Source organism: Euleptes europaea, chromosome 2 (genome assembly GCF_029931775.1).
Source record: "Euleptes europaea isolate rEulEur1 chromosome 2, rEulEur1.hap1, whole genome shotgun sequence".
Classification (NCBI taxonomy): Eukaryota; Metazoa; Chordata; class Lepidosauria; order Squamata; family Sphaerodactylidae; genus Euleptes; species Euleptes europaea.
In genome coordinates, this window is record NC_079313.1 from 56,731,406 (window position 1) to 56,759,068 (window position 27,663).

A 27,663-nucleotide genomic window follows, 5' to 3' on the forward strand; every position below is an offset into this window, starting at 1 on the left:
ATGATCACCTCTACTGAAAATGGCATTTTATATTAATGCATTTACTATAACTATAATTCACAAGCATGTCAAGATTTTGCTTTCTTGTTTTTAGGGTGTTTTTTTGTTTTTTAATGAAGTGTATACCACACTACTGCCAGCTAGTGGTTTTGAAGCAACAGTGGGGGTTTTTTCCTAATGAATGTTTGGTTTTTGATTGACCAATACTAAAATGTGCTTGATCATCAAAATGATTTTCAAGTTAATCATGTGACAGAATATGCCTCACTATATAAGAGAGACCAGTACACTGAGCTTTCACCTTTTCCATCATGAAGGTCTTTGTCCTAGCATTGCTGTTAACCCTTGTGGGTAAGTATCACTTCTCTCTCTAGCACAAGAATATGCTGCAAAAACATAAGAGATCTTTCAAATGAAATTTTTAACATTGATTCTTGATCCTTTGCACTCGAGTAGCAGAGATGTCGCAGTGGCAGAGTGTGCAAGGTCATAGATTTTATTTCTGACATCTCTAGGAAAGAGATTTCAGGGTACGTGTGTTCAAGAAGGCTTTTTCTCTGCCTGAGATCCAGAAGAATTGTTGCCAATCAAAGTAGATAATTCTGAGATAGATTAATCAGTGGTCTGACAACTTTATATGTTCATGCATAATTCTTTAAAAGTAATATTTAAAAGAATACGTCATGAACAAAACATCACTGAAAAATCTCCTTTACCTATATTGTGGTTATGTTTTCCCAAAATATGCGTTAAACATTCCCATAAAACCAAATAATTATTTTAACATGATTTTAAGCCTTCTTAAGTTTGAGGAGATAAGGTGGGAAAGAAATGTTTTAAATAAATAAATTAAAACAAATGCCTTTTTATCTTTCAGGTTGCCAGCAACTTAATAAGCGTAAGTATTATCCTATACCACCTTCAATGAGTTTATTGGTTCTTGTAGGTTATCCGGGCTGTGTAACCGTGGTCTTGGTAAAGCCTACGACAAAATTTCAATGAGTTTGTTCAGAAATAAAAGCAATGTAAACAAACGTATATTCATTTTGGAATATTATCTTTCCATTTTAGATATACTAAACAGAATATTTTACATGTAGCGCCTATAATACTTGTTTGGATTTTTTTTTTTCAGAACCTGTCTTTAGTCAAGACAAATGTTACACATACAAGTATGAATTCATGCAGGTGACCAGGGTTCTATCTGAACAGTCTCCAGGTGCTGGAATAAAACTTTCATGTAAAACGGAGATCTGTGGTTCTAGGCCGGGATTGTATCTTATGCGGGTAAGTAAATCAACCCAATTTAAAAGCTGAAATTAACTTTCTTTATGATGTAGTCAGGAGTTGTGAAAAATAATTTAAATCATACATTTTGCTTATCCATGTAGAATGCAACTAACACTATTTTTTATGCAACCTAAATTCTATTTCACACTTTACCAGATAATTCTCATGACAAGTGAACCTCAAGCTTGAATGAATTGTTCTGCATTGTGATCAGGAAGACAGTGGGATATAATTTCAGATGCACAATAATTATTTGAGGGATCAGTTCAATTGTTCCCTGACTGTAGTGCCTGAAATTATTTAATCACATATTTTTTTGTAACCAGTAAACAAACAGAAATATATATTTTTATGGAAGCTACATGCCCTTGCATATTTGCAGTAATTGATTTCATATGACTATTTCTTTAACTGCAGGTGTGCAAATGACATTTTATGCTCCTTTTGGGAACTTCTGAACTACCTGCTGCTATCTTTTAAAAAATTACTTAGATTTTTGACTGTATGAAGCCCTTTGCTCTCCTTCCCTGTAAGCTGATAATACATTTCCAAAGAGTGCAAATAAATAATCTTCTGCAGTCCTCGGGAGATATTTCCCTAGGCTATTTAAATAGTAGAGAGCAACTGTTCTAATCTATATATTTTATAAACAATCTTCACACTTTATGTGTGAACACTAGGTAGGGGAATAGATCCACACAGGATTGCAACATAGCCCTGCCTCCACTGTGCTGCCCCTGAGTCACAACCAGTTAGATTTGCCACCCTCCAGGTGGGGCCTGGAGATCTCACAGAATTTCAACTGATCTACAGATGACAAAGGTCGGTTCTCCTGGAGAAAATAGCTGCTCTGGAGGGTAGGCTGTACGGCAGTATACCCTGCTGATGTCCCTCCTACCCAGGCTCCTCTCCCGAAAAGCTCCAGGAATTTCCCAAACAAGAGTTGACAAACCTAAGGCCAGTGCTTTGTGGATGCTTTTCAGGCTGTGGCCTGGCACAACTCATGCATAATAGTGTGCCAAGTACAGCAGTGTGTTTGGTATAGAGGCATGATGATACAAAAGGCAAGAATTAGACCGTAGTGTTATAAGGAGCCCATCCTGACCCTTCTGTCTACCAGCAGAGAAGGAAAGATATTCATAAGTAACAAACCATGCTGTCTTCAAGCCATGTACTGAGTCACTGAATAATTTGTGACCTTCCAAGTACATGACATCACTCTCTAGAGTTGGCAGGTCCCCTCTGGCTACCAGTGGGTGATGGGACGTAGGGTTGCCAGATCCAGGTTGGGAAACTCCTGGAGATTTGGTTGTGGAGCCTGGAGAGGACATGGACCTCAGTGGGATACAATGCCACAGAGTCCACCTTCCAAAGCATCCCTTTTCTCCAGGGGCACTGATCTCTGTAGTCTGGAGATGAGCTGTCATTCTGGGGGGTCCCCAGGTCCCACCTGGAGGCGGGCATCCCCATCACTCTCCCTCCAGTTTCTAGGTAAGCAGCAAAAAGTGGGGCTTTCCCTAGCCCCTGGAAAAGCTGACAGTTTTCACAAATTATACAGTCCTGCTTTAAGATTAAAGGAAGACTATAAAAGCAAGGCTTGCAAAGTGTTCAGTGTGCCCCATGCCAATCTGTACAACAGAACCATCAAGCAAGTGCCCATCAGTGGGGCCACTGCCTTGCCTTCTTCATCTCTCATAAATACTTTCTTCAACTCTTAAGACTAGGGAAAGCTAACAATACACTTTCTGCAGCTGAGGGCCTGAGAGAGGCTCAAGCACCAGGCTATAAGAGGCTTTACTACATTTTCATAGCTGGTGTAGCGGAAGGAGATGACAGCAGCAACAGCTGAAAGTGAGAGAGCATGGGCAGGCCTGCTTTGGTTTACTGATAAACTTCCCTGTCAAATCTAGGCTCTCAGAACAAAAGCCCCGATCTCACTTATTATTAGTACTGTCTTCTAGCCTAGAGTTCCTGGACTAAAACTAATTCCAGACAGATCATTATGGGAGTCTGTTGCAGCAAAAATAAACAGGAACCTTGTGGCACCTTCACTTGCCCTGAATAATGCACTTTCAACCTACTTTCAATGCACTTTGTAACTAGATTTTACTGTCCAGTGAAATGGCAAAATCCACTTGTAAATTATCGCTAAAGTGCATTGGAAGAGGATTGCATGTGCATTATTGAGCATGTGTGAAAGCAGTATAACACAATTACATTCCAATACATGTTTTTACTTACTTCTTCAGATGCAATGTGTCAGACAAATTTCAACTTGGGATTCTTCTCATTACAGCTAACTACATTAGAAATACACGGGTATACCCATCCTTTACAGGAGTTAACTTGTGAATAATCTCTGCATTTTTCTTGATTAAATTTGAGGCTTACATACTTCTTGCATTTCGTGGCCCCTGGACATGCTGTTTGTTAGTTAATAACTCCTACATAAAATGACTGCATAGAAAAAATCTACTCAGTGCATCTGAAGAAGTGGATTTTAGTCCCTGAAAGCTTATTCTTGAATAAAATGTGGTTAGTCTTTACAGTGCCACAAGATTATGATTTCTTTTAACTGAAATTCATGGTTTTCTATGAGTTTTCCTCTTGTTCCACATACACTAGTTTACTTAAACTGAAATGGATGCTAAAAATAATTAGAAAATCATGCCATAATTTTACATTTCAGTTTAAGAAGCCTAAGGCTATACCCACACATCACTGGATATTGAGCTGTACGAGTCATTCACAACAAGATCTTCCTGTGTAGATAAATCAATCCAGTTTTGAATCGTCATTATAGTACAACAATAGCACCAATATTCAGTGATATAGCCCCAGCTGGAAGAATGTGTGGTCAAGAGTCCAAATGCCTGGAATTTAAATCATCTATGTAGATGGTCAAAGGGAGGGGCAAGTTGTACAAATGGAAAATTTACTCTTTGACTTTTTGTGTGTGTCACAGATGTTTGACATTGACGTATCTGAATACAACGGCAATTTTCCAGTACCCAAATTCATTCCATCACCTAAACTGACAAAGTCAATTGCAGCACATCTTGACAAGCGTGTTGCATTTCATTTGGAAAATGGGCGCATCAAAAAGATCATGGCTCCTGCTGACCACTCAGTTGACGGTGTTAACCTTTACAAAGGATTTTTGAATAACATGCAACCCATCATAAAAGATAAACAACGTGAATATACTTTACTAGAGGTGAGCTCTTAATTTCAGTTCTACTTGTGGTACTGGGGCTCCCCCCTCCCCCACCTCTTGTACAAGCTACTGCTGTTTATATGTTTTATTTATGAACAACTCCTATCTTAGAGCTTCTTGTGTGAGATGGCAATTGTCAATGCCAGCATCAAGGCTTGAGTTACTAGGGAGGTTAATTGGACAGTGGCAAACCTCAAATTGATTTTGCTGGATCAGTTCTTTTAGGCTGAAATTCTTGCGATTCTTACTTGCTACTGACATCTATAGGACAATTTCAAATTGTATCCTTCAAAGGAAAGTTATATATTTAAGCAACAATCCAGTACATAGTTATGTCAGTCCCAATGAAATTGAAGGAACTTCAACATGACTAACTTTGTACTAAATTATGGGCTTAGTACGTTTATGCCTCTTTTCTTAAATGCTCAAAGCATTTTATATCTATTATCTCAAGAATCATTTCAGCAATGTTGTGAAGTAGGCCAGTATCTGTCAAGATTATAGGTAGAAGGCTGAAGCTGAAAGATAGTGGCTTCCCTGAGGAATTCTGGAAATTCATGGCTGAGATTTGAGCCAGCACATAGTAGAGTCAATGCCATTGTTAGGCACTGTTTCATCAAGTAGATCACAACAAGGGAATGGAATCAATATAGATAATGAAGGAGTCAAGCTAAACCCCTCATTAGTACAGGTGAGACTTGAATTCAATGAATCAATGGGAGTTAAGGAGTTACGCTCATTGAGTCTATTTATACAATTAGGAAACAAGAAATATTTGTTATTTTGTTTTCCCAGGCTCTTGTTAAGACTCTAATAGTCCCATCCTAAACAGAGTTACACCCCTGTAAGTCTCCTGAAGTCAATGGCCTTAAAATGGTATAACTCTGCTTAGAATGATACTGAAAGAGGCCCAGGGGATGACTATTAATTTGAAACCCCAATTAATTTTAACTGCAAATTGTATCTTTGTTAAAAAAATATAGATAAATTGATTTAATATTTTCAAAAAGCCACCTATATTTTAAATCAGACCTGAATACATTGCAGTGTTAATGTTTTAACAGATTGACTAGTGAAGTACTGATCTCCTGCAAAAAGGATCTTCTCATTACTTATTTGGTTTCATAATGGAAGATCGTGGGATTCTTTAAAAAGGATACTACTGGCCATGTTGTTAGCTGAAGTGCTTGCTTTTCTTGGACCATAGGAAAAAGCAGTAGATGTTAAATGACTATATGCAAGTTCAATTTGAGGATCAAATGGAATAATAAGAGCAAATCCCTCCACTGACACCAATGACCCATCAATGACCCAAAGTGTTAGATTTACTTTTGCCCTGGGCCTTTCATTTTCATCAGCCAATATTACTGCCTTGAAAGGAAAAGGACCTGATTGAAATAATGAGTTTTTACATCATAGTATTGTGATGTGTGTGAGGCCCACGGCAATTTCCCCTTTTGTCCCTATTGCCCCTGCCTGTCCTCCCATTACCTCTCAGCTATAAATCAGAAGAGCAGAGGATACTCTAGAAGCAAATGAAATAGCAGAATCAGTTTGATTTGTGGAATCCCAAGCTAGGGAGCCCATAGTGAACAAGAGCAAAAGGCTGGCCAGAGGATGTCAAGGGGTGGGTGCTCTGAGGAATTTGGTGATTTAGCAGCTAGAAGGGCACAACAAAAAATTGATTCTTTTGAGACGTAAGGAATACTGATGAGTGAAGTATGTCTGGCAGCTCTTGATCATATGAAGTAAGTGGCCCTTGATCTAGGCCCTGATATAGAACTTTTTATCATGTCTCAAACAAGTTTAACATCCAGTCATTGCTAATATGTATGCTAAATGATTTCAGTGTATCTACTTTTGAAAATTCTTAGAGTTGTATTATGGAAAGAAATCATCGGATAGATTGCTTTTTAAATATACAAGTTCCAACGAAATAAGTCATTCTGGGTTAAAATCCTTTCAGGGGATAAGCCCCAAGGCAGGGTGGACTCAGGGCTGCACTGTACTGAATTATGAAAGAACATTGCAACCTGCCTTGTATTGAGATTTTGACTATAGACTGTGATGAATTATATTTTAAGCCATATATTTACATTGATTAAACCAACTATGATATAGTTGTTGATGTGAAAAGGTTTGAAATTATTTGTAGCTTGAAATTCAGCCTGTTTGATTTCATTTTTAAAAACAATTATTTTAATATATTAGTAATTGATTGAGAAAATTGGTTTGGGGACTACTAAGACTATTCCGCCGCTTTGTTATATTGTATTAAGGCTTAGTATCTATAATACGTTGTACTTACTTTTAGGTACATTATAATTCTTTTTGCACACTGCACTTGCCTCTAGAAGGCATCAGAGACTGTCATATTATTACATCTGTAAGCTGATCCAAAGTAAAGTAAGGTGATAGTTTTCAAGTTAACCAAATTAGATCATTTGAACTTCCTTCTGAGTCCCTTTGAAATAAAATGGGAAATTGAGAGGAGATCTGTACTAGAGCTGCACATAATTTGCATGCAGAAGGTTCAGTCACTGCCATTTTCAGTTAAAAGAAGTCAGATAGCATCAGGCCTTCTTTGCATACGATCCTGGAAAGCTGCTGCCAGTCAAGGTAGCCAGTGGTAAGGAAGATGGATAAGTGGTATGACCAGTGGTATGACCAGTGGTAAGACCCTATAGACACTGGCAGGGTTCCAGGCTCAAGTCCCATTCTCTGCACAGTTTTGATAATTGTTTATATGGTGTCACATTATCCATTTTAATATCTAATCAAATAGTTCATACAGGAACCGACAACATATGGCCTGCTAAAATGCTTCCAGTCTTCATCTGTGAAACATCCTTGGTTCCATCTGTGAAATTTACCCACAGGTAGTTTGCTTGGGGAAGGGTAGAAAGCCTTGAATGGCTAGAGGCAGCACACTTGATTAGCCCAGCTACCATTATGGAAGTGTCACTTCCAGTGCAACTTACAAACCTTCACATTTATTGTCAGATAAGTGCAAATCAGCTCCTTAGCTAACAAACATTCTAAGGCATGTGGAAGACTTCAGACATAAGTCACCTTGAAAAGTGAAGCTTCAATTAAGTAGACTTTAGACATTTACAGCGATTGCAGTTCTGATAAATACAAATTCATGCTGTAATATTCTAGATCTGAATTAAACTTGCTAATATAAGGAAGAAGATGGTTAAGACTCCTGAGTTCTTAGGCAATAATTAATTCTTGCTTCTTTTACAGCATGTCTGCTCATCTCCTATATTAAGGCTTCCAACAGAGGAATGTATGAGCAGTACATTAGATATAATGGGATTTTGAGGAGCAAAGTGCCAGCCACAACTCAGAAATCTCTTGCTTTTGAGGTTTAATTCTGACAGATCATTTCAACACATTTTAATTAAAATTTTAAAATTATGCTTCATATACAATAAGCCCTAATTGGAAGTGAATAAGGAATTTCCACTGGGCTAAGCCACAATTCCACTTAAGCCTGTAGCGGTTTTCTCAGTGATCTTTCAATAGAAGCTGGTGTTTGAGTCTTGACAAGAAATCTATGTAAAGAAAAGAAGAAAATTGAGAGGTTGATTTAAAAAGTGTATAAAGGGGAGTTATAGTCACCAAATGACACAGGATATCCTTGGCTGGGGAAGGGCGGGATATAAACCCAAATAAATAAATATTTAATGTTTTTTGCAGGATGATATTGAAGGTCGTTGCAACACAACATACACTATTCTAGATAGTGATAAAGCAAACCGAATGTTAGTGATGAAATCTAAGGACTTAAATGACTGTCCTATCAGAGTGGAAAAAGTTGTTGGTTCTTCATATGCTACTCCATGTACAGAATGCAAACAGGTAAGTAAAATGGTAGAATTGCCAGCCCACACAATGGTGCTAAGTCAATTCTGGGGCAAATGCAGAAGTGACATCATGCTCCTCTAGGAATCATTGGAAATTTTATGGTAATGCTGTCATGCTGACAGCTTCTTTAATTTATTTATCTCCTGGCAGCTGAGGAAACAGTGGAAGCAAACAGGGACTGTCAGCACACATTGCCTGCCATAGTGGGGAAACCTGGCAGTCCTGTAAAGTGGATAGGTAGTTACTCCATAACCATGGCAAATTTGATCTGTAATACTGTGAAGCCCAATTTACGCATGCAAACAGATACATAAGCAGTTGGTTGCAAACAACTGCATTAATATCACCCTATTAAATAGATGAATTAATTACATTAAATAGACTAATATGTGTGAGGGTGATTCTCTGGGGTTTGCAGACTATATCTAGGACTTAGTATAACCCAGGACTACTTTCTATCAAAGTAGGTTCCTATGATGTCAAGGCTGTACTCTGGTAACCAATGCTTGCATTGCCCACTGAATTTTGATAGTGCTGGATGAGATGATGATATCTACTTAGGGATGCCAAAGGGAGATGATGATATCAACTTAGTGAGGCACGGAATAGGTGAAGGCTCTTAATTGATTCCTGTAAGTTCCCAAAAAGCCTGTCCCTAAATCCCTGGAAACTGATTTCAAAGATTGCATCATATTCCAGTAGAGTTGTCCATCTCCAGAGGGCTTAAAGCTTTACCCTTGCCTGGTATAATGAAAACACAACTGTAACAATAGATTGGGACATCTGATAAAAAAGATAATAGCATTGTAGATTTGTACTGCTGGTTGGTTCATTTAAGTTCATCTGATCCCACTCCCCACTATGGAATAGGATTCATTACAACTGGTGCTACTGATACTCCTATTACAACATAAATTTTATTTTAATACCATCTGAATCAGGGATGTCAAACAAATGTCCCATGGGCCAAATCCGCCCCCATGAGGGCTGCCCCCTACTCCCAATCTGGACTGGAAAACCCGATGCAGGCTCACCAGCCAAGGCAGCCCCACACACACACACACACTTTCTCTCTCTCTCAAGGTGTCAAAGACTGTTGAGGAAAAGAAAGTAAGAGTGTTATTGTTTTAAGCAGGTTTGTATTTTAAGTAAAAAAATAAAGTAAAAATAATATCACTAATTGGTTTTGCCTGTGTCTTCTATAAAGCTTATATCTCCAGTACCTGGCATTAAATTTTATGTTACACAGGACCCAGATAAGTAAAATTTATGTCATATCTGGCCCTCATAACAAATGAGTTTGACACTCCTGAGCTGAATGCTAGAAGCTGAATGGTAAAGAGAAATGATGTGATCCCTGTCTAGATGGCATATCTCTTTAGTGATGGGAGATCTTTGTTACATGAATGGGTTCATTAATTTCAAGTATCCATGGATAATGTTCAAGACTAAGATTTTGAAATTTTTGGTGTTCTAAATTGTAATGTAAAATGAGATTCTGCAAATGTGCATCACGTACTTTAAGTTTGTTTCGTGTCCAGAATCTGGTTAAAAACACTTGGAGCTTTAACAGAGCTAAGCAAACTGCCTAAAAAGAAACTTTTGAGGTTTCATGAAAGTCCTGGGCAGTTTCATTTTTGATATACTGAGAGAGTACTCAGCCTATTGGTTTGGAAAAATATAAGGCCAAGTTTGTCAGACTTCCCATCAGAAGTCCCATGGATCATAATCTGAACCAATTAGCAGTCTGAAAGAAGAGGAACTGATGGCAAAATCCTATTAATCAGATTCTATTCATGTCTAATTTCTAGTTCATGTCTAATTTCTAGTTCATGTCTAATTTCTAGTTCATGTCTATGTGACTGTGTGACCGAGAGTCAAGTCAGGTACCCATGGCCTGACTTGTGTCACACATAATGGATATTTTGGCCCACAGTTATGCACAAAGAAGATAATTCTCTCTTCCTCTTTCCCTCCCTCTACAGCAAGAACTCCTAGAGAAATAATGGCAGTTGGGAGGGTCACAAGTACCTTTTATGGATCAGCTTGGGTTTGTGTATTGCCAGCATCATGTAGTGGTTGAGGTGTCAGACTAGGATCTGGGAAACCCAGGTTTGACTACCGCTCTCCCATGGAAACTTGCTGGGACAAGTCACACACTATGAGCCTTGACCATGGCACGTATTGGGATGAGAGACCTCCAAGGAATACCAGGGTCATGATGCGGAGGCAGGCATAGGCAAACCACCTCTGAATGTCTCTTGCCTTGAAAGTCCTATGGGGTAACCATAAATTGTGACTTGACGGCCAAAATGTGTTGCCATTTCTGGACTTGCAATGGTTTTATAAAACCATATATAATAAATTATTTTCTGTTCCTATTCTCTCTTTTTTTTCATTATTAAATAAGAATTCTCAAGCTGGAGTTACATCTAGCTATTATATCAAGCCTGCACAAGAGGGACCTGTAATTGACCAAGTGATCGTTTCAGAAATCCATCGGTACATGCCATTTAATGTGATAAATGGAGGAGCTATCATAACGGAGGCCAGGTATATTACTACTGATCTAATGTTGCAAATGGTTTCAATTTATCCCTTTGGAATCTTAATCCAGTCAAACTCCCTAACCAAGACTAACCCTGAGCATCTACAGTATCATTTTTGGTCATATTTCATTTCATAAACGCATCTTAGAAACACATGGTTAGCTGTAAATCTGAAACATGTGCAACAACACTCAAAACTCTGCTAGCAAAGTTGCCAGTTTCTGATTAGTTTATTTTTGAGCAATATTATCTGATAAATATCTTTAAAAGCCAAAACAAACACAACTTTATGTGAAGAACTGCATGCTATTATGCATTAAACTGAAGTGTGGAAACCATCTGAAAAGGAGCTTCCTGGAAATATCAGTTCTTGTAGATTATCCGGGTTGTGTGACCATGGTCTTGGTATTTTCTTTCCTGACGTTTCGCCCACAGCTGTGGCAGGCATCAGTAACTCTGATGCCTGCCACAGCTGTGGGCGAAACGTCAGGAAAGAAAATACCAAGACCACGGTCACACAACCCGGATAATCTACAAGAACCAATGAACTCTGACCGTGAAAGCCTTCTACAATATTCCTAGAAATAATATTAGTAAAATGATTTCTGAGCAAGCTGGATATGAATTTCAAACACAATACCACTCCAATATAATTATAAGATCTAAAAGCAATATTTATATAGAGCCATCATGTCACAAACTATTGATGCTCTCAATTGTGTGTGAGAGAGATTAATAAAAATAATTATGGCAATACTGAGGAAAAAATGTATTGATAAGAAAGGCAACATATTAAGAAAACACATTTTGTAATTATGCATACAAACTAGAATGATAAATGGTTGATTTATGATTGACAATTACAATTGATTGACGATTATAGTTGTTTCACTGCTCAAAGATCAGAGATAGCCAGTGTGGTGGACTGGCTAGAGTGCTGGACAAGGAATGGGGACTCAGGTTTGAACCCCTACTCTGCCATGAACTGGGGTTGCCAACTGCCAGGTACTAGCTGGAGATCTCCTGCTAATTCAACTGATCTCTAGCCAATAGAGATCAGATCACCTGGAGAAAAATGGCCGCTTTGGCAATTGGACGCAGTGGCATTGAAGTCTCTCCCCTCCCCAAACTCAACCCTCCTCAGGCTCTGCCCCAAAAATCTCCCGTTGGTGGCGAAGAGGGTCCTGGCAACCCTACATGAACTCTTTGGGTAACCTTGAGCCTGTCACTCTTTCTCTGCCTAATCCAACTCACACAGTTGTGAGGATAAATTGGTGGATGAGAGAGCCATATATGCTGTCATGAAGTCTTCGGAGGAAGCAAATAGCATGGTGTATCTGGCCAGCGGCATAGACACAGAAATGCATAGACACAGAAAGCACTTTCTGTACTTACTATTTGCTTGAAATGTAACTGGGTTTTCTCACTCCAGGCAAAACATTCAGTTGGTCAATGAAGAGCAACACAGGCCAGAAGCGCTTCCAGCTAACTTCAAGGATTGTGGATCACTTGCCTTTGAGTTCAGCGAGGAGTCAGAGCAGCATTCCGCTCCTGCCATGCAACTTGAACGCCAGGTAAGTTTTGAAGCTAGAAAGGCACATGGAACTCTGGTGCTGTGCCAATATTCTTTGCCCACAGTATGGACTAATGTCTGACATGTTCTTTTTGTTAAAAATAAAAAATTATTCCTAACAGATTCTCGATGACTTGCAATATCTGGCACAGAACACGTGGAAGAAGATTCCGGAAGACTCTGTAAAAAAATTCCAGCGGCTTACCCAGTTTATGCACAAAGCAGATTATGAACTTTATGACTCAGTATACAAAAAGTGTTCTAGCCAGTCAGAATGCAGGTAAAAGACTACAGGAAGTCATTTTACCACAGAAAAAGCATAATCTGAATCAGTTGTAAATTAAAAGAATGGGGACTGAGACATAACTATTGTCTTTTTTCTTTTAGGAGCCATTTTTGGAATGTAGTTGCTTCTGCTAATAATCCCAATGCAATTAGACTCCTAAAACATGAATATGAAAAGCAAAAAATCACTGACGCTGAAGCAGCACAGATAATGATTATAGGCTTCCATTCCAGCAATCCATCTCTTGAACTTATAGAAGAAGCTAAGGTAAAATATGTCTTGCATATTTTGATTGGTGATGTTGCCATTTCTTAAATTGACTTTTTTTACATGGTATTGAAAGCTTCAAATTTCAATAAAAAAAGTTGTTTATGAGAGTGAATCAGATCTCCACACTCCCAGATTCATAGGTGCATCATAATTGACATCAGACATTGAATTAGGGTAGTTTCAAAGGGTAGGTATATGTTGGTCTGAAGATTTGGGGGGTATAAACTTTTGAGAGTATGGTGAAAAGAGCTTTGACTGTTGAAAGCTTATTCTCTGACAAACTTGTTGGTCTCTAAGGTGCTCTCAGACTCGAATCTGGATTTGGGTAGCCACACTTCATCCATGTATTAATAATTGAATTGAGAAGGGTATGTGAATGCACACACTTGTTTGTTTTGTTCGAGAGGCAGAATCAAATGGAAGAAATTACATACATGCACATATACATCTATCAGAACTGACTGCTTTGCTGGCTTTTGAAATGGAATTAGGTAGCCATGTGAAGCCAGACAACACGTTTAAAAGAACTGTAGACTATGAATGACTGTAACTGTTCCACTGGTAAACTATTTTATGGGGAGGCCTGTTTTATGGCCTGCACATTATCAAGGCGTTTGAAATGTATGTAGCATGGACCATATTTGCCTTTATACCAGTTTATTAAAGTAACTCTATCGTCCTGTCATTCTAAACTGTTCTAATACATTGGTCAAATCTTGCAGACATTCTTTACCTCTTGAGAGCTTGGGTGGCTAATAGTGCAATCCTATGCAGCATAAACCTATGGATCTCAAAGACTGTAGTAGCTCAGCATGGGATTACACTGTAAGAGACTATACTGGGATTCCCTGTTTCAAATTTCATCTCTTTCATCAATTTATTAATTAGGGGCTTTAAATAAGCCCTTGGCTCTCAGCTGTTCCTCTGCAATATGGGAATAATGTTCACTTATTTTACAAGGTTGTTGTGAAAACTGCTAGGATAATATATGAACTTCTCTGAAAACTCAAATCATTCTCCAAATACTAAGCATTGTTGGGTGAAAACGCATGGTCACTTTATCCTCCTTTAATCCCTGTTTCAGCCAGGATTCAGCCTGGATCGAACGCATGTGTTTTGCCTAATGTGCGTTCGATCCTGGCTAAAACAGGGATTAAAGAAGGATAAAGCGACCGTGCATTTTCGCCCACTGTTACTTTTTTAGCTTTTCTCAGCTTTGATTATGAGATGACATCTACACATGTGCAGATTAGCCTCACATCCTTGAAACAAATTCCGGGTTCAGGAAATTGGATTTTATTGATATGCAAGTTTATTTTTTATGTTAATTGCAATAATGACTAACTTTTCTCTCCACAGTCCTTCCTGGGAGTGGTTCATAAACATCCACATCATTACCTTTTCAAAACTACCTTCCTTGCCTATGCAACACTATGTCACAAATACTGCGTTGCCTTAAACATCTGCCCTGAATCAGTTCTCAAGGTATAATACAATTTTATCTACAATCTACTGTTTTACTACCAATGTTTATGAAATCAGAATTTCAAGATTTAAAATGATGGGAAGACTAGGAAGGTGATCATACTCAGCCCTTTCTATGGCTTTTGTTGCTGTTGTTGTTTCCTTAACAAGCTTCAGATTTCTGTTTGCAGTTTGTTGATTGGTGAGTTGGAACAATTGTGTGACATTTCTTTACAGCAGTAATAGTGTTAATAAACACTATTGTAATCACTTTGGGAAAGTATTATATTTAACATCATTTGTGGTTCACTGATACTAGTGGGTTTATCCAGAAGAGGATTGGTTGGGAGAGAATTCCTCCTCCCCTTTTGAACTTCTGACACCCCCCACATGCAGTTCTTGAGTGTCCCCATTCACCAGGAGCCATATTTCAGACGATATTTGGATTGCAGGTGGGGGCAGAGACAAGATAGTTATACACAATGTACACTAATCCCATTGGTACATGGAAATCATAAGTGGGATTCAAGCCAATGAATTAAATCCAGCCAGTTTTTCTGCTAGTAAAACAGGGGTGAAGGGTGCCCTTTGATCACCCAAAATGGATGGAAATCAGGAAACCTGTGTTGAAAAAGCCATATGAAACAGGACCTGTTGTAAAGAGGAAAATTGGGGGGAATTGAGTGAAAAGCTGGCTGGATTCAACCCAATGCATAGAATGAAGTATAATTTTGAAAGGAAAATCACAGTAACACAGCCTTTAATACTTCAGTTATACTCCTGAAAACAGATTACTAAGTGAAACAGCTCTGTAATAAGTTTCTAATGGGGATTTGTTCACAGTATTGCCACTTCTTTCTTATGAGTGACATATAAGGCAGCAACAGAAGGAGGGGGCCAAGCATCAGTCAACTTCCCCATTAGGCTCCTGTGCTGGAGTGCTCCAGCAAGCCTGTCTGGGTCACCTTCCCATTCTTTGTCAGGGCCACAGTTCCTATGGTTGCCTTGTTCCTTAGTTGTGCAGGTCTTTTACAGATCTCCAGCATAGAAAGGAAATGGCTATTGTGGCTGGGGCAGAGCTGCATCATATCATCCTGGTAGGGTTGCCAAGTCCCTCTTCACCATCACCTGGAGGTTTTTGGGGAGGAGCCTGAGGAGGGCAGGGTTTGGGGAGGGACTTCAATGCCATAGAGTCCAGTTGCCAAAGCTGCTATTTTGTCCAGGTGAACTGATCTCTATCAGCTGGAGATCAGTTGTAATAGCAGAAGATCTCCAGCTAGTACCTGGAGGCTGGCAACCCTGTGTCCTGGCAAATTTACTTTTTGGTTGGACTAATCATGTTATGGAGCCCTCCCGCCCTCACATTTGTAAAATCTATTTTAAGGATAGTTTTCACTGATGAGTACAGTGATTGATAATTATGGATTTCCAGATAGCCATGTACATACTGCCATCGCCTGTATAAATAAGAAAGCAGAACTGGTGCCAGAACATATGCATGACCACATTTATACTAGAAGAATCAGACATCTTCCCTGTCCCTATTTCACACCCACATCTAATCTCTGTGCCACTGTTTATAGTTACTAAAACCTGGATGCACAGAAGCATTTTTGGTTTGGGATCTTGGACTGCCAGTACCAGTGTTATGAAAGTTAAACCATTTTTCTTTTTATAGCCTTTGAATGACTTTGCTAATGAAGTGATAAGCAAACCTGAGGTTGATGATATGATCCTGCTTTTGCGGGCATATGAAAATGTGCGACACCGATCAATCATGAAACCCTTCATGAAGTTCTTCCCAGGATCCGGACTTTCTGATTCCTCACTCCGAGTTCAGCATGTTTTTGTTGCGTGTCTAAAAGGTTTTGCCAAGACAGACCCAACATGGGTAAGAAACAGCAACGTGTGTGTATGAATGCATTAAGTAATTGTTAGGCAAATTTCTCTACCATCATAATATGAGATTTTTTTTCTTTTCCAAAGAGTAGTTGTATTAACATAGAGAAGCTTTAGAAGCAACTTCTCAGGCACTCATATACCCAGTTTTCACTCTGCTATGGAAGGATAGAAACACATTTTTAAATAATGGTTTGTGTCCTACAAGACCAACAAGGTCCTCCCCTCCCACTGTACTTTACTAGAAAAACTCAAATTTTGTAAAAGGTGCTTAAGAGATCTTTATGAACAGCGTAGAGGGAACTCATGTTTAACCACTGCACTCCACAAAAACCACTGTGAAGTAGTGGTTAGCATTTCAGACTAAGATCTTAGAGAGCCAGATATGAATCCCCGTTGTGCTGTGGAAGCTCATGGGTGAGTTTGAGACAGTCACATGCTCTCTGCCTAACCTACCTCAAAGGGTTACTGTGAGGATAAAATGGAAGAGAGAAGAATGATATAAGCTGCTTTGGGTCCCCATTGTGGAGAAAGGCAGGGTATAAATGAAAGAAATAATAACTATAGCTGTAGATGGGAGGGGCAGATAAAAGGTGGGTTGGTTGGTGGGTGAGTGAGAAGAAGAGAAAAAAAGCAGGGAAAGGTGAGGATACAGGGGTGCCAGGAGGATGGAAAGAGGAAGTAGTGTATGGAGGCGATACAAAGAAATAGTGTATGGAGGGGATACACACACACACACACATGTTCTTGCAGGTTCCCTGCTTCACAACTAGACATGGCTCCGACAGCCCCACACAACTTGGACAGAGTTTTCCCAGGAAGAGGATACTAGCTACAGGGAAGATAGGAAAGGATGGGCATCTGAAAACAGAGAGGCAGATAAAGGCAGGTCAGCTGGTTGGTAGGAAGGAGAGAGGAAAACAGGAAACACTGTGTGTGTGTTTATTTAATTTTATTTAATTTAAAAGCAGCTTTTCCTTCTATAGATAGACACCAGCTCTGGGCAGATCTGACAGGTTTATTTGTTACCTTCATTTTGCAGGTAAGACGTACTAGTATACAAATATACCAACACCGAAAGTTTCCTGATTCAGTCCGAATACTTGCTGCATTGAGTTTTCTTTCAACCAAACCGGATTTTCCTATCTTAATGGTTTTGGCTAACTCTCTGGCCTTTGAACCCAGCGCACAAGTGGAACATTTTGTCATCTCTAGCCTGAAAACATTGGCTACCAGCACAGCTCCAGATCTGCAAGAATTGTAAGATTAACAAGAACGTTGATTTCATTTTACAGGGGGAACAGGCATCAAATAGCAATAACAAAGGGAAAAGTTATAACATTTCTGTTTTTCCTCCCTAGGGCGTCTGCCAGCAGAATGGCCCTAAATATAGTGAGGGCAAAATCTGAACAGCCTAAATATGCAATGGGCAAAATTTTCATCTTTAACCAAGGTAAGATACGTATTTTCCAACTATTTTTTATTCTTCAAGCTAGTCAGTTAGTTCAGAATTAAATGGTAGCAGAAAATTTTCAAAATCAAGCATCGTGCTCTAAAAGGAATACAGTGACACATCTGTAGCATGGCTTAACAGCCTAACATTGGTGATGATGGTAAAAGGTCTATGCTGAGTTCGTCACAGATTTGGGGGTTCTAGGCTATAGGAAATAATTATCAGAATGGAATGCTTTTATGTCATTGTTTTGTTGCACACAAATGTGTGTGTGTGTGTGTATACTGTTTTTTTCAAGAGATGGTTTGTTGTTTTTAAAAAGTCACCTTTTTGTTTTGTGTTTCGCAAAAAACACAATTGGCTTCTTCAAAGTTAATCTCCCGTGGGTCAATATTCTAGCTTGCACATGTTTGCCTTTGTTTTGTGCATTATTAAAATAAATAGCATTGATAAAAATAAAAACAAAGAAATGAAAATGTAAGAAAAATTAAAGATACAGGCTTTGATACAGAGAGAGTTAATTTTGAACGTTGTGTTTCATTGGGATGCTATTATACTGTTGCATTTCTCTAGTTAGGCAACACACACAAAATTCTAGAAAAGGGGCTTGGTTAATTTTTCCAAATATATGTGTAAATCTCAAAGAAAGAAACTATTTGCTTGAGCAAAATACTCCTTACTCGTAAAAAAACAAACGGGGCTCAGTCGTTGGCATAACAGAGCTGTTGAATAATAGTTGGACTCATCTTTAAAACTATCTCAAGATCCCCCATAATTGAACAGCTCACACCTGAGAGGCACTTGAGACTGAAACATAATCTGTTGCAAGGAATAAATCTGTATTAGAGAATATTGACAGTGCCATCCTAAACAGAATTACATGCTTCTAAATGCGTTGACTTTAGAAACAAGTAACTTGCTTTGGTTGTGTTAAGTACAAATGGCATGAAAATTCTGACAATTTGATGTGTATCCCTGGCAAAATAACATATTTACAAATAAATTCTATATGCATAACTTATTTTATTTTAGTTTTATTCAGTTTGTACCCCACCCTCCCCAGGCGAAGCGGACTGTTTTAATAAATAACTACATTTAACTAATTTTATTAAAACCTTAGACATAACTGATTATAAAGAATAGCAGGGATAAAGTTAGATTAGTTTTGTTTTTTCCAATACTGTGTTGTATATTGCTGTCTGTTTCATGGTTTAATGATAATTTAATCTGTCCAGTTATAAGAATAAGAACTTTATAATATGCCTTTGCATGCAGTAATAGACACATGCCCGCTAACCTGTAGATGTATACAAAGCAATAAAACCGAGGCAAACTGCTTTTCAAAAGCAGTACACTGTCCAAGATATGGCAAGTGCAGCAACCAATGATAGGCAAACTCTGCCAAGGTGTAGGGCAATGACTGCAATTTGACCACTGGGTACTGATTATCTTCCTGTAGCATCCCCCTCTTGCCAATCTCCTGTATCATGCCCAACCACACCACACTTCTTTTTAACATGTGAATGCCTGTCTTTTCCTCCTACCTGACGCAATAACAGTTGGGGGGATTTGCATTGCCAAAAATGCAAAATTAAAGGCATTGAGGAAAACCACATCTTGAATCAGCAGTTCTCTTCTACACAGATATGATCTTTACCCTTATCACTCTTCTCTTATGTCTTTGTGTAATCTGGCTTGGTGTGTATATGTGTGTTTGCTGTTGGAGGTAAAAAGCCTTTGCTTCTATTCGTTCCTATTTGCCTTCCAGCTAGTACAAGCAAAATGTCTGATTCTGTCAACCCCTCGGGAGACTACTTATTGTCTGCTTCTGTCTACCTGAGCTGCTGCCTCTACTCCCCCACCAGCAATACAGACAAGCTCTGTATTATAGGGAGTCAATATCCTACCTGCCCCCCATTACAGGATGAATGCAAAACCTGGGTATTTACCTCTATCCATATCCTAGTCTGAAGAGCCCTGCATGCCTGCCTTTGGGTAAAAACAAAACTTCACCCCAGGCTTAGCAATGTTTACCCCTGCCTAGCTGTCAGAGCAGCCATAGATAATGAAATACCTCATGCAAATAGGTTCCAATCGTATATGGAATCAGCAACCTCTTCCAAAGGCACTTACCTGATTCAATTATTAATAGAAAATGGGAACCACAGTGCATAGGAATGCAGATCAGATGGTTCTGTTTGAAAGAAACATGAGCAAACTCTTTGGGCTAGACAACAAGACATTCCTAATAGGCATGCATCTCTCTCCCTTCTCTCACTCCCTCTATCACATATCTTATGGATCTGAAACAGAATAAATATGTAAAAGGTAGAAGGGAATATGCAGAAGGTTGATGACCTTTCCTCATTATTTCCAAATCTTGTTAATTTTCCTATTCTGATAGCTTCAGTAGCTATCTTCCAGAATGGAGTCCAATTATTTTGGTTTTGTTTCTATGCAGATGAACATCCCTAATACAGATCCTTGCTATACCTCCCACTGAACCAGAAGAGATATTGGATTTTAAGGCACAACTTCACAGGCACAAACCTACTGACAGTCCAAAACCCTATTCCCCAGTACATTACTCTTACAGCCATGGTTTTTTGGCCATTTTTCCTAAGATGCTGTTTTCTCATTAAACAATTAGGAAACTCTGCATTGCGCTATTTGAATCAGCTCTGCATTGCGCTATTTGAAGAAAAAAAATGAACTTATTGTGTATTGTTATCTTGCTTTTTCAGAGTCTGTTATGGCTGGTGTGAAAGCTGAAGTTTTCATCTTGAATGAAGGAGCAAGTGTATTATCAAATTTTATGTCAGCCAAATTTGAGACAAGGGCTTTTGGAAATCGGTTTTCTCCTTTAGAGGTAATTAGGCATCGCTGATTTCATGTTAACTCTGAATGTTTATAATCATTTATTAGTAAGTCTGACAATAGGCACTTGGAAGTTTTGATGAGCATATTGTGGGGTGGGGCCATTCAGATATGACATTTCCACCTTTAAAGAAATGTGATAAGAAATACATTGAACTGCAGCTGTGAGGTGTCTATGTTCATAACTACTAGACGAGTTCCCTTGAAGGACTGGATTCAAGCTTCTGTGAAAAGTTTCTGACCTTCCCCCAGCAACTTACTGTTTAGAGTTCAGGATCCCTCTGGGACAATATACTCTGTGGGAATGAGGAACTGGATAAAATTGTATCTTTCACTCTTGCATGAATGGAGCTCAAGTTCACAGAAAATACTTCACAGGGTATTGAGGGTAAATTTAGTCTAATTGTTGCAGTAGGCCTCATGTAGCATGACATATTACCCTGGAGGATCCGTTAATTCATAACAGTGGCTTCATGGAGAGCATAGACAATTGGTAGACGGAGGGAAAGATTGGACTCCTCAAACTTCCTCTCTTCTTCAGAGTATCCTATGACTTTTTTTTTTCTAGTAATAAGATCCACCTACATGAGACCAAAATCATTTGTTATGTTTTTAATTAAGGGTTTTCCACAACATGACAGGCCTTGAATGTGAATTTTAATCCATTTTTATTATTATTTTTTACTACATAAGGATCATTTATACTTCCAACGCTGATAAAGGCAAAATGTTACAGATACTTTCTCTTTATTAAATTATCAGTTAAGTCATATTTAATGTCAATGACCTGTTTATGGGACTCCAATAAATGCCCCTTCTTTGAAGGTTTAATAGTGAAGTCATAAGCAGAGTTATACCCTACTAAATCCACTGAAGCCAGTGGGTTTATAACAGTGTTATTCTGATTTGGATTGCTCTGTAAATGTGTTAAATATAATTGATTTCCTTGGTTTAAAAGCCCACAATTGATTAAAATATGTAATTGATTTACAGTCTGATTTATATAAAATACACAAATCCTTTTCACAGTTGTATTTTTTTTCTATCATAGATGGGTCTAGGAATTCCAAATCTTTCAGAAATCTTAGGAAATCTAGGAAAAAGAAGGTATGAAGCTAACAGTGATAATGACAGGTCTGTCGATGCAAGGAAGCTTCTGAAAATGGTAAATGGACCAGAAAAATAAATCTAGAAAATGATTAATTACAGAGTACTATGACCATTCTAATAAGTTTTCACTTACCATACACAGCATTCTGACCAGAAAGTGATGCCCCATAAAGAACTTCGTGTGGGAGGATACGTACAATTGTTTGACCAGAACATCTTTGTTGGATCAGAAGATCTGAAGACAGTTGTGGAAATCTTCCAGGTGCTTCTTTTGATAGCTTTGTCAGATTCATGGTCAAAAGCTTAAAATACAATCCCTCTTTTACTCTCTTTCTTTTTCTTCTTTAAGTGCTTGAACAGTCTTTACTTAACAGTTTGAGCAGGTACAATTAATTCTAACTTTAATCACCAATAGTTATTATCCCACTGACAGGCTTTCTCCTGGGAGAATATCATTGACATGGGATGTGGTGGTCAATTTCTCTTTGCTTAAAGACCGCAAATTTATCATTACAGGAACTCTACAGACCACAACATCGTGACTCTTGGATAACTAATCTTGCATATGGCCTTCAAAGTGGTATTGACATTCAGTGGGTCAAATCTTTAATTTCTGTTGATGCCAGTTACACTGTGCCTGCATGTACTGGTTTACCTGTGGAAAGAAGCTTGAATCATGTTGCTATCACGACTATAGCAGGAAATGGTAAGGCGACAGAATATCATTCCCAATCCTATGGGGTGGGTCAAAAATTATATTGTACCTTAGTTAGGACAAATCTCCACCAGCTGTTAGAATATGCCAGAAGTGTGTTCCAGGATATATCAGAAGTAATTGTTAATTATGTAAACAATCTCAGGCAGAATCATCCTGATTAGAATTCTATTCTGAGGTCTTATCATGGGAGCATTGTAATTAATGAAAGGGGGAAAGGAAAACTTTAAAATTGTAATCCTAAACTTGTTTACTTTTCATGAATTCCTAAAAGGAATGTCTGCGCCCGGCTTAGGAGGCAACGCAGCAGCGCTGCCTTCTAAGGAGGTTTCGGCCCGGCCGAAACTTCCACCCGGCACCAAAAATCCGTGCAACCAGCATAGGGTTGCACATGAGACACGCCAACTAAAAGGTGGTGTATCCCTTCAAAAATAAAAGAGGGCATTCCCAAGCTGCCCCCTTTTATTTCTGAAGAGGCCACCTAATCCCCCCCCCCCAGTCTTAGGAGGCCGCCTAACGCCTCCCGGGATGCCACCATGGCCTTTGCTGGTGTCCAGACACTGGTGGAAGGCTCCAGCGGCCTTCGGGCCTGGTGCTGCTGCGGCAGCGGCCAGCAACTGGTGTCCGGGCCTGCACGCCGGTGCTGGGGCCACAAACGCTGGCATATACTGCCCAGATGCCTGCGCTGTGTGCCCTTTTGTCCTGGCCGCCGCGGCGGCTCAGGAATGCAGTTAGAAATGATTTCCACTGGAACAGATGAGACTCAGGATGCTCAAGATCAGGATGTTTTTAGTGAATAAATGGTTAGCATTGTATTCAAATGGGAATTGTGCCCCAAATAACATATAGAGAATTCAAGATTTTCCCATAAAGTCCCATAGAAAAACCATACCAAATTTCAGCTACCTAAAGGGGAGGGTGGTAGTTCAAATTATATATTGTCTTCCTTGTCTGGGCCTCCTATTCCTTGATAAGTAAGAAATAACTTACTGCATGTAAATATCCACTTTTTCAAAGGCACTAGTCATCATCCTTTTCTCTGCTTCTTTTTTAACAGCTCAAGCCTGGTTTACTCCTGAGCTACCACACAATCATAACCTGAACACAGACCTTACTGCTGTTAGACTGGAAACCAAGTTGTCTTTCAAGTAAATAAAAATCCCCTACTCCTAAAAAGTGGCACAAACAGTCCTCACTGTTTACTATATAATTTTAAACTTAACCATATTCTATGTTGTCAGCATAGACAAACGTATGAGTTTCAAGATGGGAATCCGAAACTCTCTGCTTCAGGCTGGACTGGAAGAATATGCCAGACTGACTGTAAATCTCCCTGTCAAGGCTGCTGTGTCTATGAACTTTACAGACAAGAGATTCAAGCTTGAAATTCCACCATGCAAAGAGGAAACTAATTTATTCTCTCTAAGGTAGGCTGAATTCATTTTTTTCTCGATACAAACGTATTCCATGATTAGCACTGATTTTTTTCATCAGTTGTTTTTTGATGTAATAATTGTATTAGGACTAACTTAAAGAAAAGAAATGCAACAAGCAGTTTGTTTTTCATTTCACTAGAACTCTTCATCAGGCTGTATGCTAAGCAAGCAAACCAAAAGGGGGGGATATTTTAGGGCATGATGGAAAAGCCCCAGGCTGAGAATGCCATTTGTAATAGGTTAAGAAACAGAATGAAGAAGGCATGACACAGAGATACAGTGTAACTATATTTAGCCATGTAGTATTACAGAAAGAATAAAATGACACTGATGCTATAATCCCGTAGGATGAAAACAAACTGAAGTCCTAAAATATTTAAATGGAAATAAGTTCTACTAAAATTAATGCACTTATTACAAGTAAATGTGTTTAGCAATGATCAGTCTATTCGACAGTAAAGTTCTGGCAGTGCTTCAGAAAGGTTTGTTTCAGTGTATTCCTGAAGGGGGAGAATGCTCTTAGGAGCCAGTGTGATCCCTACGCCGGCATCTGTGCTACTTGTTCCACCGCAAACGGGCATGGACGCCGGCATTGGGCCACTTATGCTGGCTCCCCAGAACTGCAATGGCAGTGTGGCCCTTGGACACCGGTGCAGCCTCCCGCCAGCATTTTCCTGGCGCATATCCCTGTACTGGCTTCCCAGGAGGAGTTCCCAGGGCGTTCCGAGGGGCAGAGTTGCCATTAGGCAGCTTCCTAACCCCTTTTGCGCTGGGAACGCCCCCTAACACAATGGTGTTGAGCACCGCCATTTTTGGTGGCACAGCATTACTGTTTGCAATGGGGCCTTTCCCCTCATTTTAGGTTTTTTAAAAATATAAAACTTTTTTCCCCACCCCGCAGCAGCCGTGAAACCTCTGTGGAGGCACCGCAGCAGCGCCGCAATCACACTGTCCCCGGCCGCTGCAGGTTTCAGGAATGGGCTGTTAGGCTTCATTGTAGGACTAGGGCTATGCTAAATTCTCACAAGTTTCATTTGTCAGCATGAAACTTGCCATTTCAGTGAGTATTGAAAAAGTCCATGACATTTCTGCTTTCCTGACAGAAATTTCTGCATGACAAGACTTTGCCCTAATATAATCACATGTAATTAATGAGATGGGGGCAATTGCGGATGGAGATACAAATATACATCCTGTTCTATCACATTATTTATGGTTTGGGAGAGTTCTGCCAGTGAAAAAACCTCCTGCACTGGCAAGAGACTCCTTTGCTAGAGGAGTTCCACCATTAGCAGATGAAATCCACAGAATCCAACCCAATCCAAATCCAACCCCTTTCTTTGTCTAAAGTATTGATTTTGGGGATATGAAAATTTATTAAACTATAACTGATAGCCAAAAATGTACATTTTAGCCATAACTGGAATCTTGACTGCTTCTTCAACATAACCCTCTCTCCACAAAAACATATGCTCACTACAGTCCTTCCAAACTTCAAATGGATGCCATACAGTTCTAATTCAGAGTATTTAAATTGTTTATCTGGTTCATATCTTGGCAATATTTTGGTGCCCCAACAGATAGACACTTAAAATCATATTTTTCTTCATAATGTTAAGAGAAAGAATGAGGATATCTAAAAACTTTGTCTGGAAAACCATTGTCTAGAGCAGGGGTGGGGAACCTTTTTCCCGCCAAGGACCATTTGGATATTTATAACATCATTCGCGAGCCATACAAAATTATCAACTTAAAAATTAGCTGACCAAGCCCCAAGCAGGCACCTGCCTCAAATGACACCTCCCGGTACGGGTAAGCAGACAGGCATCCAATTAGTGGCATACTCGCCCACCTAGTGGCACAGGATGGTCTGTTGCACCAGCCGGGTGTAGCAGTCCAGCCGCACGCCAGAGTTGCTCCTGCTCCACATGGTCGGGGCCGGATTCTACAGCTGGCTCCTGGTACCTCCGCCTGGACACACTGGCTAAGAACTCACCCTCCATGCATTCTGGCCCTGCCCCTTTTAATCCTTGCATTGTTACCACTTCCGTGATAGCATGACTTGCCAGTGCTGGAAAACACTGTCAGTATGTGCTAATGCAAAATAATGATCATGCCCATGATGTTTAAACTGTGCTGGCTCTTTCCAAAATAGACAGCACCCAATGATGTTGCAGGCGCTGAATGATGAATGTATATGTGGGTGAAAGAGAACATCTGATTGTCCCTTGACATCATGCATCTGTCAATTCTACATCTGACCTTTAAGTGTAGTTTTAAGGATTTTAATACACTTGCTTTAAACAAATATATAGTGCTTATAAATGAATAGGACCGTATTACTCTTTTCTGGTAGGTTATGGTCTCTCTCAAGGACTCATTAACTACCTCTCAGACCTAGTCATCCCCCACCACTACCCTGCAGTCTGAAGCAGCCAAGAAGGGGAAGGGTCATAAAAGGGCAAGGGTCTATTGTATCAGTCTTCTTAAGAAATCTTAACTGTAGAATCTCACTCATAGACTATTTTGATAGTAGATAAATGGACAACCTCTCTTGTTCAAAAAATGTCAATTTATCCCTTTTATATTTTCTCTCTCAAAGAGGGATCACAGAACACAAATACTTTCTGTACCTTTGTTACTTGTTTTCTTGTTAAAGCACCAGAACTGGCTCTGGGAGCTTATTTTTACTGTGCTGCTTGATTCTGAAGACATTGACATGTCACCTGGGATGCAGCTACATTTGTTGGCTCTCTGTACTCAATGGGAAAGTATTGATTCTCCACTTTTATTAGATGGAAAAAGCAGACTTGGCTTTTTTTTTAAAGTACTAAAAGTAAACCCCCTTCTCCCCCCCCCAAAAAAAAGTCCAGCCTGAAGATACAACCTACTATTTGGCAGACATTTAAATTATTGAATGTGAATAAAATAAAAGCCCCTTCCTTTTAGTCTAGTCTGCCCAAATGAGCTATCTTAAAATGCAAGTTGATTTGTAATTTCTTTCATCTGCTCAGCTTGTCTAAAAGAATATTTCGGTTCAGATTTTATTCCTGAAGTTTCTAGCATAGAGCAAAGCTATCATGCACTTTATCGGAAAAAGAAAGCTGTTGGAAAGGAAACAATGCCCACGGGTGATAAGGTGTTATTTATTTATTTTTATTTGAATGAGGTGCACCATATGAAGCACAACCACATGTGTTCTTCAGTACCGTTAGTGCTACAGGCATTGACAGAAAGAGAGAAAAAGATAAAAGGAATGCAAATCTGGCTTTCAGATACAGCAGATTAGGTCTTCTTAGCCTTTGTTGTAGTGTGTGAAGCACATTAAACTTAACATGGGAACATAGACTGCCTCCCAGTTCATCGCCATACAGATCACCTCAGCCCATCCATGTTTCCAAAACAACCCTGAAGCAACTGAATTGCTTGCTTTCATGGAATACAATCAGTGGGAATAATTTGTTTTTTCAAAGTAATGTGTACTGAAATTTTGAGGGGGGAATAGTCAATGACCATATCACAAATACTCCTGCAGTCCACAGATAGCACTTTCCTGTTTAAGAAAACTGTCAAAGAAATATGCTGCTGGTATTATACAACAAGGACACATACATGTGGCTGGTGTGTTCACTTGCCTAGGATTGAGTCCCA

General features: G+C 39.3%; 1 protein-coding gene across 1 annotated transcript in view; it reads left to right on the top strand.

Annotated features, from left to right (window-relative positions):
* Window positions 1-311: 311 nt before the first annotated feature.
* The window catches only part of LOC130473226 (vitellogenin-1-like), a 51,989-nt gene continuing 24,637 nt past the window's right edge, over window positions 312-27,663 (top strand). Inside the window, exons 1-18 of the mRNA XM_056844753.1 lie at window positions 312-351; window positions 1,136-1,287; window positions 4,256-4,507; window positions 8,213-8,374; window positions 10,791-10,933; window positions 12,362-12,503; window positions 12,625-12,782; window positions 12,890-13,055; window positions 14,418-14,543; window positions 16,201-16,413; window positions 17,464-17,681; window positions 17,783-17,874; window positions 20,619-20,743; window positions 21,803-21,916; window positions 22,004-22,123; window positions 22,378-22,567; window positions 23,634-23,724; window positions 23,818-24,003. Of these exons, the coding sequence (XP_056700731.1) occupies window positions 312-351; window positions 1,136-1,287; window positions 4,256-4,507; window positions 8,213-8,374; window positions 10,791-10,933; window positions 12,362-12,503; window positions 12,625-12,782; window positions 12,890-13,055; window positions 14,418-14,543; window positions 16,201-16,413; window positions 17,464-17,681; window positions 17,783-17,874; window positions 20,619-20,743; window positions 21,803-21,916; window positions 22,004-22,123; window positions 22,378-22,567; window positions 23,634-23,724; window positions 23,818-24,003 (2,690 nt within the window). The remainder of the gene's footprint in view (window positions 352-1,135; window positions 1,288-4,255; window positions 4,508-8,212; window positions 8,375-10,790; window positions 10,934-12,361; window positions 12,504-12,624; window positions 12,783-12,889; window positions 13,056-14,417; window positions 14,544-16,200; window positions 16,414-17,463; window positions 17,682-17,782; window positions 17,875-20,618; window positions 20,744-21,802; window positions 21,917-22,003; window positions 22,124-22,377; window positions 22,568-23,633; window positions 23,725-23,817; window positions 24,004-27,663) is intronic.